The sequence below is a fragment of the Onychostoma macrolepis genome, chromosome 08 (genome assembly GCF_012432095.1).
Source record: "Onychostoma macrolepis isolate SWU-2019 chromosome 08, ASM1243209v1, whole genome shotgun sequence".
NCBI classification, from domain to species: Eukaryota; Metazoa; Chordata; class Actinopteri; order Cypriniformes; family Cyprinidae; genus Onychostoma; species Onychostoma macrolepis.
In genome coordinates, this window is record NC_081162.1 from 2169189 (window position 1) to 2184821 (window position 15633).

The 15633-nt window shown below is 41.9% G+C and overlaps 2 protein-coding genes across 2 annotated transcripts in view; one reads left to right on the forward strand and one right to left on the reverse strand.

Moving 5' to 3' along the window:
- Positions 1 to 7320, forward strand: part of plxnd1 (plexin D1) — a 62096-nt gene extending 54776 nt beyond the window's left edge. The window contains 9 exon segments of the mRNA XM_058784669.1: positions 702 to 805; positions 1123 to 1186; positions 1295 to 1329; positions 2000 to 2104; positions 3342 to 3505; positions 3589 to 3736; positions 4284 to 4424; positions 4665 to 4739; positions 6566 to 7320. Coding sequence (XP_058640652.1) covers positions 702 to 805; positions 1123 to 1186; positions 1295 to 1329; positions 2000 to 2104; positions 3342 to 3505; positions 3589 to 3736; positions 4284 to 4424; positions 4665 to 4739; positions 6566 to 6682 — 953 coding nt within the window. The 3' untranslated portion in view covers positions 6683 to 7320.
- A 90-nt stretch (positions 7321 to 7410) lies between these two features.
- On the reverse strand, positions 7411 to 15633 carry exorh (extra-ocular rhodopsin). Its single transcript, XM_058784089.1, has 5 exons — positions 15261 to 15633; positions 9715 to 9883; positions 9379 to 9544; positions 8730 to 8969; positions 7411 to 8147 (listed from the first exon to the last, which is right to left on the reverse strand). The coding sequence occupies exons 1-5, from the start codon at positions 15619 to 15621 to the stop codon at positions 8019 to 8021; spliced, it is 1065 nt and encodes a 354-aa protein (XP_058640072.1). The 5' UTR covers positions 15622 to 15633; the 3' UTR covers positions 7411 to 8018.

A 15633-nucleotide genomic window follows, 5' to 3' on the forward strand; every position in this document is an offset into this window, starting at 1 on the left:
ATGGGGTATTGTAATCCAGAAAGATTCATGTGACAATCATCAGTGACAACTGGAGATTCACCCGTAGTCACCAGTAGCTTATACATAACCTAATACACACTAAATACACATAGTCACGCAATGCTGATGAATGAAACAGAGTATAACAATAATAATAATTTGCACGGTTTGATGTGATATGAGCTAAGCGATTGTTAGATTTAATCACCATTGCTAGCATGATTTATTGTAATGTTTATTTCCTCGGTTGGTCAGAACAAAAGTGGCAGACTTGTTACTTTTTTGTTTAGATGACAATATCCGGTGAAAATTCTTATTTGGGTCATACTTCCAAGATGTAGAATCTGTGATTCTGAAGTACAGTAAACATCCACACCGGTGCGGTGACTGCCACATATACTCCTCAAGACATTAGATTAATCCGTGCTGCAGCCGTGCCGGAGCACAACCCACGTAATGAAGATAATTCCGCAAATAACTGCAATTGCAGGTTTCAAACAGAGATGGCAACAAAGAGGCAAACCTTACAGACTGCAGCTTTAAATATGTAAATGCATATGTTTTAATATGAAAAAGCTGTGTATTCAAATGTAATGTCAGTTTATGAAGGATACTTTGCTGTTTTCTGAATGAATGAAGTGTCAGGTTCATACTCTCGTAGTGCTTGTCATGGCTCACTGTGATTGGTCTGTCCCGATCAGAGTGGTTCCCAGAGGGCCGCAGCAGCAGAATCCTGCAGGATCTGGACGACACGTCTGTCATGGAGGACGGCAGAAAAAAACTCAACACCGTTTTCCACTATCAGGTGAGTGTGTGTGTGTGCAAACTCTCGGAAACGGGATTTCCGCAGAATTTGATAACGTACTTCTCTGTTTTACAATTGTAACGCATTTTGACCATGTTTAAGTCCATTACATTGAATTCAGCAGATTTTCCCCCAAATGAGTGCAGAATTAGTGTAAGAAACTGGCTAATTCACACAGAGCCAACATGGAACCCATGGACAAACACATTCAGGCCCATATTGAGCCTACATTGGCCCCGCCATGAAATGCTGGTGATGTGACCCAGAGAATGGCTCTGTGCACATCACCCTGCTGACCTCTGACCTGTCTCTTGCAGATCCCAGATGGAGCGTCACTGGCCATGAGCATGAAGGACAAGAGAGAGAACACACTGGGCCGAGGTGAGGATCACGACGATCTCACATACACACCATGTCCTACAAACTCAGTTACAAGCTCCTGGTGCTGCTTAAGTCTTTTCAATCAACTTTGTTTCTGTTGATTCACAGTGAAAGATCTGGACACAGAGAAATATGTTCATCTGGTGAGTGGTGCGCTGACGTCTCTCTCACACTAGAGTTTTCATTTGTGTTCGGTCATCATCTGTAACACACTGATAATCAAGAATCATATTTGATCAGTGATCTGGATTGCTCAAACTATCTTATCATGGTCACGACTCACATAATCCAGCAGTTCTTCACTGGGTCTTATAAAGTAATGGGAGTTAGTCTTATAAAGCATCTCTCACAAACTGTGGTCAAACACTCTCTCCAGACATTGTCAGATGCTTCAAAACCAAATAACAGAAAATCCGACAAATCACATCTCTCATTTGCACTGTGGGGTTTGGCCTTCAGTTTCACAACTTCACAGCTGAGGAAAAAAAGTAGGTTACGTAATTGCCCTGATAAAACATTTTTTGGCAAAGCAACAGAGAATGATCTGAAAGGTGATATCAGTTGGGTCTCTCAAACAGTGTTCATGGGAAACGATTAATAACTGGCCTAAAGCACTGATTGAATTAGGAAATAGCATGTGAGGAATTACAGCAAAAGCACTTCCCAGAACTGTGAGCAGAAGAGCAGTTACAGCTTAGGTCACTTAAGTCAGACAGCGTTAACGCTGATAGTAGCAGTGGATATGCATAATCACTCTGAGCTGGTGGATTGATGATTTCTGGGTAACGGCTCGATGCTGTGGTTTGCCTGCAGGTGCTGCCTCACGATGAGCTGACAGAGAACAGGAAGTCCCACAGACACAGTCACAGGAAGAAGGTGTTACCTGAGATCTACCTGACACGCCTGCTCTCCACGAAGGTACCGCTCGACTCTGCTGTCTGTGTGATGCTCTGCAGATACAAACACTCACAAGATTCCAGAGCAACAGCAATAAGCATCAGTGCAGAATACCCTACTGTCCTCTTAAAGGGTTGAGAAATGAGAAAAGGTTACTTTCACAATTCAGAGCCTCTTCTCCAGTCCACACGCAGCACTCGATGAAACCGTAACGTCCACTCACGGCAAACAGAAGCTTCCAGAATATAACAACAAGACACTTAAGCTATGTTTCCATCCAAAGATTCGAATTAAACTTTTACGGAAAACTGGAATATCGCATAAAACATTTGCAAATAAAGCACCGTTTCCATCCAACAAGAACAAAATCATCACTTCCTGGTAAACTGGCACTAAATATCACTAAGAAAACTAGGAGAAGCCACTTAATATAGTAATTTTCATATATGAAAAATTACTTGCGCCTTGAGCAGTTGAAACACAATAAATGCTGTCAATGCTTTCGGAGGCAGATGCTGCTGTTTGGGAACGCAGTCGTGTAAGACAATAATACAGAGATACTCGACGACAGACGTTTCAGAACGATCAAAACAACATCTCAGATGCTGTGAACGAGATCAGTCCGCTGCTAGTCAAGTTATCCCGTCTCGTAGCGCAACGTCACATGACTTTTTTGATGCGCATGGAAGAATTTATTCGGTAAATGTGTTTCCATCGTAGTTTATGCACATTTTTTCTTATCGGATAAAAGGTTTATCCTTCTCAATTGTGTGCATAAGTTTTTTTATGCACATTTTTAGAATTTATGCGCATCTTGGCGTTTCCATCCAGCGTTTTTTTATGCGATATTCCAAAATGTGCATAAAAATAGGTGGATGGAAACATAGCTACAGACAATAAATATGATAAAGGATAAAAAAGGTAAAACAAAAATACAGTACACTGCTACGTCTGGATATGTATGGTTCTGTGCAGAAGAAACGCCCCCGTCTCACAGTCTGAAGCAGGAACACAGGGTTAATTTAGCACAGAAGTTTAGACCCATGTCTACAGATAGATTCTTGTGCAAGTCTCTCGTCTGTCCAGATGCAGCAGCATATAACGCAATCTCTACTGCATCACCCACGGGACCCAGCGTTTGCTCAATCCGACCGCATGATCATGACATCGCAAACATGAGCTCATCAACACACTGCATGCTTCAAAGGGACAGTAGATGTTGGGAAAAGGTCATGATGAATGTGTTTGTCTTGCACAGGGAACCCTGCAGAAGTTCCTGGACGATCTGTTTCAAGCCATCCTCAGCATTCCTCCAGAGAAACCACCGCTAGCTATCAAATACTTCTTTGACTTTCTAGAAGAACAGGCAGACAAGCGCGGCATAACCGACCCCGACACGTTACACATCTGGAAGACCAACAGGTAGTGCTAATGATCCTGAAGAAGAAAGAGCAGCAGCAGTGGATGAGTGTTGACTGAGCTTGTCTCTGCGTGTTTCTCTGTAGTTTGCCTCTGCGCTTCTGGGTCAACATCCTGAAGAACCCTCAGTTTGTCTTTGATATCGATAAGACGGATCACATGGACGCGTGTCTGTCTGTCATCGCTCAGGCTTTCATTGACGCCTGCTCACTCTCTGACCTGCAGCTGGGCAAAGTAAGAACACACACTTTTCTGTCCTCTTTAACCCTACACCTAAACCTACCCTCACACACAACTACATGCACTCTGACATTCTCAAAACACTTCACTCTGTGTGATTTATAAGCTTCTGTCAAAAAATGTCCCCACACAGTCAAAATCTACTGGTATTACTATCCGTGTGGAGATATTTGGTCCTCATAATGTAAGCAATACCAGTGCGCACACACACAAGCACATCTCATCACACTTTCTATGTGTTTCTGTACGGCTGAACGAATATAAACATGTTTCTGTCCACATATGGAAATTCCTATCGGAATCTGTCACATGCAGAATTTTGCAGAGCAATATGAGTGCATCTCAAGGATTAAACCAGACAGGAAGTAGAACAGGCCACATACATTTTCATTTTCAAAATTCTTCCAATCTTAAAAGAGTCTTGATCATTAATGGCACATTATAATCTCTCCGATCACAAACAAAACACAGGGAATCAGTGGAGCAAATCAAACAGTGATGTACACATTCTGCGTCTGATCGATTGCTTTCTTTATTACAGGATTCTCCCACCAATAAGCTGCTGTATGCCAAAGAGATCCCGGAGTATAAGAAGAGAGTGCAGTGTTACTACAAGCAGATTCAAGAGATGGCGCCGCTGAGCGAGCAGGAGATGAACGCTCACCTGGCCGAGGAGTCGCGGGTGAGCCGAGCGCACACTTCTGAGATGATATAAACAATCACGCAGTATTGCATATATCGCTTTATATGAGTGTACTGTATGTAAGATTGGATACACTTGTAGTAGCTGTACATGTTAATAATTATTCATTCTAATCACTGCATTAATATAAATATCATTAAATATATAAAAATATCAAGTACATATGAAATATATACATTTATATACTTACAAAGAATTTCTGAATGCTTTTTGCTGCAGAGATACAGGAATGAGTTCAACACTAACCTGGCCGTAATGGAAGTCTACAAGTATGCCAAGAAATATCGCAATCAGGTGAGTCGTCCCTCCTGCCGTCTGTCCTCACACCTGCGGTGGCGTAACTGTCCTGAGCGTGTGTGTGAGTGTGTGCGGACACAAATTTGTATAATGACATGGGTATGACAGGTATTACAAGGAGAAGGTGACTTATGAGGACATTGCCCCATGTCCCCACTTTTCAAAAGGCTTATAAATCACACCGAGTGTAAGCATGTGTTAGTGTGTGTGAGCATGCCGGCAGCAGGCTGCAGATGCCCCGGACCGATGTGGAGGTCCATTCTTGAGCCGTGATTGAGCTCGTTTCTGCTGACAGCTGTGCTCTGAATAGGGCTCATTTGACATGAAAGTGCAATCGCATGGGGGTTTGCAAAACAATGCTGATTATTGTGAATGTGCAGAGCACTGCACGACTGTGAAGGAGATGGGTTGTGTTTGGATTATCTCTCTTTCTTGTCGGTCAGAGAACTGTGTTTTTTTTTTTTAGCATTTCCAACTTAAATGCATTTAGTTTTGCAATCTGACCCGATAACACTACATGTGCTCATTTCAGACATAAAGGTGAAGTACGCAGTTCCTGCCTAATGTCATCTAGTGGAACTACAAAAATAAAGCATATTTTCAAACAACCTTTCACTCATCACACCTTTATGTTTACTCTTATCCTTACAGTATCTTACCATTTTATCTGGGGCTTGACAGTGAAGAGCTAACATGAGTTTAGCCTGCCTGTCGAGAAGAAACTCTGCAAGTTTGTCGACTCGATTGAATCCCAAACGTTCCATCAAATTCCTCCATCTTGTAAAAACATAGACAATGTGGAAAAACAAGGTTAAACACTGGCAGTCTATGCATAATTTGGCAAATCTTTGAATTTTGACTTCTGTGCACTGAATCTGAATATCTTTTTCCATGCACCACATCAACCATGTTCAACAGTCAGCCTGCTACATTAGCCACACCCCAAACTCAGCCTGCTACGGTAGCCACGCCCCACACTCAGTGTCCACGCCCCAAATCCAGCCTGATACAGTAGCCACGCCCCAAACCCAACAATTCTGCAACCGTAGCCACGCCCCCAATTTCAGGTCTGTTACAGTAGCCACGCCCCAACCTCCAACAAACTCAACAATCCTGCGACAGTAGCCACGCACCAAACCCCGCCTGAAACAGTGGCAAACGGTAAAACTGTTTGCACTACAAACCAGTGTGTTCATAATAAAGATAATAAATTAAAATAAAAAGGTAAGACACACCAATATGCAATATCAAGCAGCAAAACGAGCTGATTTGTACAGCTAAAAATTACAAATAGCCGCGCTTGCTCTTACGGCAAGAATGAGGTGGATATACAGTGTGCACTGGATTACAGCAAGCTGAAATTCTGCAGTTTTAGTACTTGGCTCAAGTCCAAGACCACGTTTTCAGAAGCGTTTCACTTTGGCCTGAATTTGAATGAGCCAACCAGTCATAGAAAATATGGTCTCGGACTTGAGTCTGTACTGGAGTACTACAGCACTGCAGTTCTGAATGCTTTAGCTGCTGTATTTTAAAGCAAATAAACTAGAATATAGAAATGATTTTGTGATCTATGGCTGTGATTAGTGAGGCTCTGATGACATTTAATGCTTTACTTAATAAAAGTGACATTTTGAAAAAAAAGTTTAGTGTCAGCCCTATGTTACAAAATGTTCCATTAATGTGTTCATCAGTGTGAACAGACTCGCAGAGACCGATGCATGTGCGAATCCTGTCATAGACCCATCTCCTCTAACTGATGTCAGAATACCTTTGAAAAATGAACTGTAAGCATATATTGATATGTGTGTGTGTGTGTGTCTCAGGTGGTGAGCGCGCTGGACTCGAGCCCGACGGCTCGACGCACTCAGCTGCAGCACAAGTTTGAGCAGGTCATTGCGCTGGTGGAAGACAACATCTATGAGTGCAGCAGTGAGGCCTGAGCCCACGTTCGTTCCCCTGACCGTCACCACAAAGGACAGAAGCCCTGATGTCCATATCTGATCAAAACTGTCCCACGTTTACTGAATCAATATGGATAATCAAGTGAAGAAGTGAGGGGGAAACGTCTATAATGTTTCACCGCTTGTTCTTGCTGAGTTTGTTGGTTTTCAATCGCTATAGTATTCAACTATTGACTTTGAACTAGGAGTTTGTTTAATTAATTGTGGACTCCAGGGTCCTGAGGCCCTGCGGTCATGTGACGCACTGACCCCACACTCGGGGAGAGCCAATTATGCACTGGATTATACAAGACCTTCTCCATAGCAATATTTATAGCTGTATGATGATTTCAGTGTTATGTGAATAACGTTTCTGATGGGATATTTGTGCCTGCGCTGTTCAACGGCAGTCCATTTTAATTCCACGAGGCCTTGGACTTCAAGTTGCTATATGATAGACATATAACAGGCTTGAATGAGACTGTTGCATTTGTATTAATTATTTTTATTTGAAGGGTTTGGATCTTTCTTGAATGGGTCCAAACCAAAGCGTGTGCGTAATTTTTGTAGATATTCTGCTGGAAATGTTGAATTTTTTTGGAGAAAGAGGGAAATTTTATCAATAAAGACAAACTTTACTAAAACATTGTGTAACGTTCCCAGTTCTCTTTGTCGTCACATCCATGCACATTTTAATAAACATTTTTTTGTTTTACATGATCCTTTATTTCTGCTTTGCCTCTACATTTTGTAATTGCAGGCAAATTCATGTCTTTGCACATTTACATATTCAATCATAATTCTTCCACAGACAACATTTACATCTAAACGTTCATAGAATTGTTTTGCTGGGTGTGTGGTGAATCTCCTGAGGTCACTTCTGGCTTCAGCACTCAGTCTCATGTCTTATGTCTTATCAACATCAAACTTTATAAAGAAACAGCACATGGACTCAGAACAAAAGCCTATAAAAGGTTAACCGGTAAAAATCAGAACTTTACAAAATCGTAACTGAGCATAGCTAAATATTCATCTAACAGCTGGAGTATCAGGCAGAACCAATGGAGCAGCTGTTGAGATGAATCCATAGAGATGCCATCAAGTTACTAAACACACCAAGTATTTTCCATGTAAATACACAGTCACATGCAGTACAAACATACACTATAACTACAGAGATCTGGTTCTCCAGTTTATACAAAACATGTAAGATTCAAGGACAGAAATGAGTGAAGTAGTAGATGTAGTTGTCGGCTGGATGAGCGGAAGCCGAGTAGATGTGGAGTGACATCTTTGGCCTGTAGGAGGCTGCTGGGTGGATTTGTCCAGCGGTCGGTCAGGCGGGAGCCACCTGACTGGACGAGACCACTGAGGACTGAGTCTTACTGGAGGCCGTCATGCTGGTCTCCTCCTCACCAAACGGGTTCTTTCCACAGCAGACCGTAGTGAGCATGCAGTTCCTGAACTGGACCAATGTAAACACATTCAGGATTATATACAGCAGACGTCAGTTCCAGCCCTGCTTCAACAAACCTGCCTGTTGTAGCTACTCTGTTCAAATTAAAATTGTTAGGTAAAATGGTAAGTAAAAATACACCATTCTGTGTATTAGCCATTAGCCTGCAAGCTTATTAGATGTCATATGACGTTTGATTATTCGGTAAGAACATGCAATAAATATGTTGAGATCCACCCTACAACTTGTGACAGGCACAGCCCTAATGTTCCCTCTTTTAGATTTTAATAACAAACTATATCAGTTCAGCCAGTTACTCTTAGTATACTGAAACTGTGACAGGCATGTAGTCTGTAATTTGGTGGATGGCACAGTGCTGTCTGCTCTCCTTCTCTTCAGTGTTGTTCATAATGTATGAGTGAGTCATTGAATTATTCACTCAACCCTTTTATTTACAAACACTGATTCATTCAGGAATGAAAGACTACTTCTGTATGTTGCTTGAATACACACAACGGTTCGTTCTGCCGTGTCTTTCTTTAGAACTGTTTTTAGTTAGAATACTTAGTACATGATTTAGAACGGTCTCACCTGTCTGTTGAGTATGATGTAGATGACAGGGTTGTAAAGCGCTGCACTCTTAGCAAAGAAAGCAGGTATCGTCATGACTACAGGACCAAACTCCGTCCCCTGATTAGCAAAGATGTACCAGGCCACACTGGCATACGGCACCCAGCACACTAAGAACGCGATCACCATGACAACCACCATACGCGTCACTTCCCGTTCGGCCCTCTGGGTCGTCTCTGATTCCTGCTGTTGAGCAGCGGCCTGACGACAGAAAACAATGAACACAACATTTGCTGTTCGTGGTCCTGGTTCAGTGGTCCAGCTGTGTTGACAATATATATGAAACAGCTGCTCATCACTGCACAACACTAATAGAGGTCAACTATTATAATAGTTGTGAACAGTGAACAATAGTTGTGTTATAACCTTACATGTCAGGAAGTAGATCATGTGTCCTTTGTGTAGTAACTGCTTAAAAAACCTCCAAGTCTGTGCTTGTTTGCTATTTATGAATAGTTCATTTTAAGGGATAGTTCACCCAAAAAGGAAAATTCTGCATTTCTTTTGTCCATACAGTGGCCTGCGAACCAAAACTGTCTGGTTACCAAAATTCTTCACAGTATCTTCGGTGTTCTACAGAAAACAGAAATACAGTTTGTGTGTGTCTTACCGCACGGACAGTGCAGAGAAGGCGACTGTAGCAGAAGAAGATGATAAGCAGTGGGATAGAGAAGTGCAGGATGAACATGTAGATGACAAACGAGGTGTTGTTGATCTCAGGTTTGGGAGTGTAGTAATCTATTCCACAGGAGCACTGCATTCCCTCTGGAATATACCTGCACACAGTCACATGACCAACAAACCTCCAGTGAGGACATCAGCACCAGTTCATGAGCTCATTGTTCTGTCACTGACTGCTCAGCTTCACAATTCACTGTTGTGGGGAATTCAGTTGAGATATGAGTGGATAAAGCTCTGTGTTTTGCTGAAGACTGTGATGGAGTACCTGGACCAGCCCAGCAGGGGCGGCATGCAGCAGGTGAGGGCCATGACCCAGGTGAAGCCCACTCCCACGATGGCGTGCTTCTCTCCGAAACGAAACGTTGTCATTGGCTTACACACCACAATATAACGCTCGACAGCCAAAACCACCAGAGACCACAGCGCGATCTCACCTGACAAACACAGAGAAGCTCTCGATCACTTCAGCTCCAAACTTGGTCTCCTCTTAGTCCACTTTAGAGATGGCAGACAGGATAGTTTACATTTGAAGATGATATAAGCAGGTGAGATTTGCTATATTGTACACATTGCTTTGTGTGATATGTATGTGTTGGTTATACATACAGTCATGGCCAAAAATATCAGCACCCTTGGTAAATATGATCAGAGAAGGCTGTGAAAATTAATCTGCATTGTTAAACCTTTTGATCTTTTATTTGAAAAATTTCACAAAAATCTTCATTGGATAATAAGAATTATTATGAAAGAAATGTTTTTCTCAAATACACAGACACAATTATTGGCACCCTTAGAAATTCTTATGAGTAAAATATCTCTGAAGTATATTCCCATTCATATTCACAATTTTGAGCACTCCAGGGTGATTATGAACATGAAATTATCCAGCCATGGCTTCCTGTTTCACAGAAATATAAATAGGAGGGAAAACAAAGCCCAAATTCCCTTAATCATCCATCACAATGAGAAAAACCAAAGAATATATTTCTGATGTGCAGCAAAAGATAATTGAGCTTCACAAATTAGTGAAGTGGCTTTAAGAAAAGAGCTATAGCAGTGAAAATTCCCATTTCCACCATCAGAGCAATAATTAAGAATTTCCAATCAACATAAAATGTTAGGAAACTGCCTGGAAGAGGACGTGTGTCTATATCGTCCTAATGCACGCTGAGAAGGAGAGTTTGAGCGGCTAAACACTCTCCAAGGACCACAGCTGGAGAATTGCAGAAAATAGTTGAGTCAGAAAACCTTAAAAAAAAAAAAAGGTCAAACAGCCCTTAACATCAGCACGTGTTGTTTGGGAGGGTTTCAAGAAAAATTCTCCTCGCTCATCCAAAAACAATCTCCAGCATATTCAGTTATCAGACACGACTGGAACTTCAAATGTGACTGGCTTCTATGATCAGATGAAACTAAAAAATGAGCTTTTTAGCAGCAAACACTCAAGATGGGTTTGGTGAACACAGGGATAAAAAGTGCCCCATGTGTACAATGAAATATACTGCTGTATTTTTGATGTTGTGGGCCTATATTTCTGCTGGAGGTCCTGGACATCTTGTTTAGACGCATGGCATCATGGATTCTATCAAATACCAACAGATAAAAAATCAATAAGCGACTGACTCTGTGTTTGGATTATTGTACGGTTGAAAGATCCAAACATGGCCCATTATAAGATTTCTAACAAACCTCAAAAACAACACAAAAATGGGTCACTGAGCACAAAACCAAGCTTCTGCTGGCCATTCCAGTCCTCTGACCTGAGCCCTGTAGAACATGAGTGACCTGAAGAGAAGTAGCAGCAACATGGAGCTGTGAATCTAAAGGGTCTGGAGTGATTCTGGATGAAGGAATGGTCTCTGATCTCTTGTCAGGTGTCTCTAAGTGTTCTCCTATAATGCCTGATGAGGTTAGAGCTGTTAAACTGGCAAATGGAGGTTTCAAAAAGTATTGAATAAAAGGGTGCCGTTAATTGTGGCCAGTGTGTAGTAGAGAAAAACATTTATTTCATAATATTTCCCCCCATTTTAAATTCTTATTATCCAATGAAAGGTTAGATTTTTGTGAATTTTTTTAATAAAAGATCAAAAGGTTTAACAATGCAGATTAATTTTCACAGCCTTCTTTGATCATATTTACCAAGGGTGCCAATATTTTTGGCCATGACTGTATAATCGTTGTGAGGTTAGTAATTCATGTTTTGCAGTGATATTGGGGATTATGAAATCTGTAAGGTTCTGGTTTCAATGTTTTGGTGTCATGATAAACCTGTTTCAGTCAGAATGCAGAATTACTATAAACTTATGCATATATAAGGCCTTTCCCTTTAAGGCCACATCTGTTACTCCCATTATAACTGTATAATATGTGACCCTTAATTCTGAGGAATTAGATGGAATGTTTTTGCACCTACAGTTTCAAGCACTACAAGTCATGCATGAATTGAGGATGTCACCAAAATATCCTCATATTTTATCAGGCTAGTCAACTGTTTGAGGTTGAGCTGCCTCCCCCAGAAGTTGGAATCTATTAGGCAGGTGGCTCCCTTTGTTGTCAAGTCTAGACAGTGGCATCAAGTGTGAGTAGCTCCCCGTAAGCCCTCCTAGATAAGCCGTCTTTAGGGTTGAGGCCTCCTCTCATTTTAGAGAGTCATTTGTTAAGCCTCCTTTCACTATAGAAAGTCATCCTGTTAAGTTCCTCTCGCCTGAGTTCCTCTTAACAGGCGTAGGATGTAGCTAGGGTGCCTCTCGCTTGGGACAGTAGTTATGCTAGGCCTCCATCCTCTGAGCTCTGCTTGGAGCTAAGTTGCTGACTCTCTGCTATATAAGTGCTGCATCCTTGGCTTGAAGTGGAATGCTGTTAGGCTTCCCCTCGCTATAGAGTGTCATCCTGCTGAGGACTCTGCTTTCTAGAGCACCAATGGGATAACACTTTGAGTCGGTAAGCCTCCTTGGGAAGTTGTCCCAAGTGTAGGGCGTAGTCAGAACTCCTCTCACTTGAGAGCGTCATTATGCAGAGGCCTCCATCCATAAACCTCACCCAGGCAATAGTGCCAATTTGTTAGGGTCTCTCTGAGCCTCCTTGATAGCAATGCTTAGCTCAGGACATATGTGGGCCTCCTCTTGCTTTAGAGAGTTGTCATGTTGAGGCCTTGGTCCTTATAGCTGGAGTAGGCAGAAGTGCCAAGTTGTGAGGCTCTTTGTGATTCTCCTTGGTCACTGCCTTTGATTCTAGAGGATTCCTAAGCCACCGCTCCCTATAGAGAGTCATCCTTTCAAGGCTTTCACCCCCCGGCGCTCCACTTAAATAGCAATTCTGAGTTGTTAGGCTTTCTGTAAACCTCCTTGGAAGCTTTCCTAAATGTGGAAGGTAGTTGGACCTTCTCACTTTAGAGTGGTTCAGCTGAGGCTTCTACTCCCCAGAGCTCCGCTGGGATAGCAGTTCTGAGTTGTTAGGCTTTCTGTGAAATCCTTGGGAAGTTGCCCTGAGCTTGGGTTTGAACCAGATCTCCCTAAGTATAGTGACAGGCAAGGGAACTAACTTGCTTCCCTGTGCCAATATTCCCTTAAAGGGGTCATCGGATGCAAAATTCACTTTACAAGTTGTTTGAACATTTGAATAATGTGTGTTGGAAGTGTGTGTACACATCCATCCTATAATGATAAAAATCCACCCAGTGTTTGTTTTTTTAAATCCCTATTTTAAAATCCTCTTTCTGAAATCGGCCATTCTGAGATTCCTGTCAGAATGACGTAGTTCTGTACAGGCCCCTCCCATGATAGTTGATTGACAAGACCATCTTACCTTAGACCCGCCCTGAGAGAGCTGACACCTGTCCGCCTCCGGTTCAGGGGAAAACAAGATGTCTCCGAATTAAGCAACTGAGGTGTTTTGTTGTTGGATGTAATAATGAATATAGCAGTCGTCATTTACTCCCGACATCTGAGCCGCTGAAGACGCAGAGGATTAATGTTACTTTTGTTTTGAAGGGAATGCGCTGATCCCCGATCTACATAAATGCGTCTATGTTCGCCTGAATCATTCGTGATCCAGCTTTATCTACAGAAGAAGTGAGTATAAGGGTTTTTATGAATCTTTGCAAATCGCTTATCCTAATAATGTGCTAGTTAGCCAGTTGCGGCTGAAGTTTAGTATGCTCCATAGATATATATATACCTAGATGCCTCATTATGGACTGTTTCTATGGGCCACGATACGTAAGTCATCCGCCATTTTTGGAACGGTCTGTGAATCTTTGAGCGCATTGACTGTGCGTCTACAACAGCAAGTTATACGCTTGTATATCTTTGAATATTCATTGATTATTATGGTGAATGAGAGATGGCTGACATGTCAACGTATCTGGAGTGGTCGAATAGGGGTCTACACATATCTATGGTCTGCTCGTCACTCCATGGAAGAGAGGGGCGGAGTCAGCAGAGCTCACGAGCATTTAAAGCAACATGAACTAGAACAGCGTGCTGAAAACAGAGCTGATTTTGACAGGGTAAAGAAGGTGTTTTTTTACACAACCATTGAGAAATTTTAACCAAAGTATGTTATAGACTTTTCATTAAGACCCTAAAGAATCATATCAACTTATGTAAAGTGGGCATCCGATGACCCCTTTAAAAAGGTATCATCTAGAAAAGGCGGCTAATGTTACCAGACCATTGAGCTCTTCCCTTGGGATGGGCACTCCCGGTAAGGAAGGGAGGAAGGTGTAAAAGCCGGGACTTTCCTTGCATAGGGCGTAAAGCTTAGGAAGTGGCCATAGGGAATACTGTCAGTTCTGATGGTGCAGACCTAATAGGGGATTGCTGACTCCGGCAGCTAAGACCGTTGAGTGCTTATTTGAGTGCGTGTCACAGCCGATCTGGCAGTCAATCCCCTCAACATGGCATAGTGAGTATTTGTTCCCCATAGAAGTCTTCTCGGATGCAGTGCGAGTTCCACTTGAAAGGGAACGTCTCAGGTTAACGCATGTAACCATGGTTCCCTGAGAGGGGCTTGCCTGTTTATGTCTCCTTCAGACAAAGAAGTTGATGACATACACTACATTCTCCTCTGGCTGTACAGTAAAAATAAAATGTCAGCAATTAAGAAAATATGTTATCGCACTGATTGAACTGTAAGATTAGATTAATCCAGGATTAAACTGGGAGATGCTGCTTTACGGAGAAAAAAAATAAATAAAAAGGGTATAAGGGCATAATCTCATAAAAGTCATAAAAATTACTCTAATTCATTTGGATGGTTAATTTATTTTTTTATATTTATTATTACTTTTACTGTAAAAACACTGTAAAACAATGATCTAACCCTAAAGACAGTACAACAATTACTACCTACATTTATAATTAGTTTTTGCATTATATTAATGAGACTTGAGGTTGAAATGTGGGTTATGATCTTGATATTATCACAATGCAAAATCCAAAAGAAACCGTGTATATATATATATATACGCATATTTAACATTTTAAGGCCTCTAAATAAAAAAATTTAACTTAAAATTTGTATTACTATACATTTGACTGTAATACATTAAAACACCTATTATAGTAAAAAAAAAACAGTGATAACTACACAAATAAATAAATGAATGATGAATAAAAACACAAAGATAAAACATTAAGATTTGCATGAAAAATGTGAAACAAAATTGTCATGAAAATAATGCAAAAAAATAGGCTCGGTTTTTGAGTGAAAGGTGATCATGACATTTTTTTGTGAGAATCATTTTACACCAGCTTCTGATGGCTATCTGATGAATATAGCGGTGTTTGTCTGCAGAGGTGAAGCACTCACCGCCCAGCGTGGCGAAGAAGCCTTCGATGTTGCAGCCGGTGACCCCCAGGACGAAGTAGCCGTGCAGGGCGGTGTAGAGGGTGACGGTGAAGCCGCCCACCACCATGAACAGGTCGGCCACGGCCAGATTGAGCAGGATGTAGTTGAGTGGCGTGCGCAGCTTCTTGTGCTGCACGGTGATGTAGAGCGTGAGGAAGTTGACGGGGAAGGCAGTGCTGATGAGGAAGAGCATGTACGCCGCCAGCAGCGAGTACTTCCACGGCTCTGCCAGGTAGTACTGCGGCTCCTCAAACGGGCTGCGCACCAAACCCGTCTTGTTGGACATGGGCACGTAGAAGTTCGGACCTTCCGTTCCCTTCATGTTCGGTTCACC

Bases quoted from the DNA above. Each gene is read 5' to 3' on its own strand.
- exorh (XM_058784089.1), bottom strand. From the start codon at position 15,621: ATGAAGGGAACGGAAGGTCCGAACTTCTACGTGCCCATGTCCAACAAG. The intron at 9,884-15,260 runs GTGAGTGCTTCA...TGTGTTTGTCAG, and splicing joins CTTCTTCGCCACGCTGGGCG to GTGAGATCGCGCTGTGGTCT. The intron at 8,970-9,378 runs GTAAGACACACA...TTCTGTCGTCAG, and splicing joins TTCTCTGCACTGTCCGTGCG to GCCGCTGCTCAACAGCAGGA.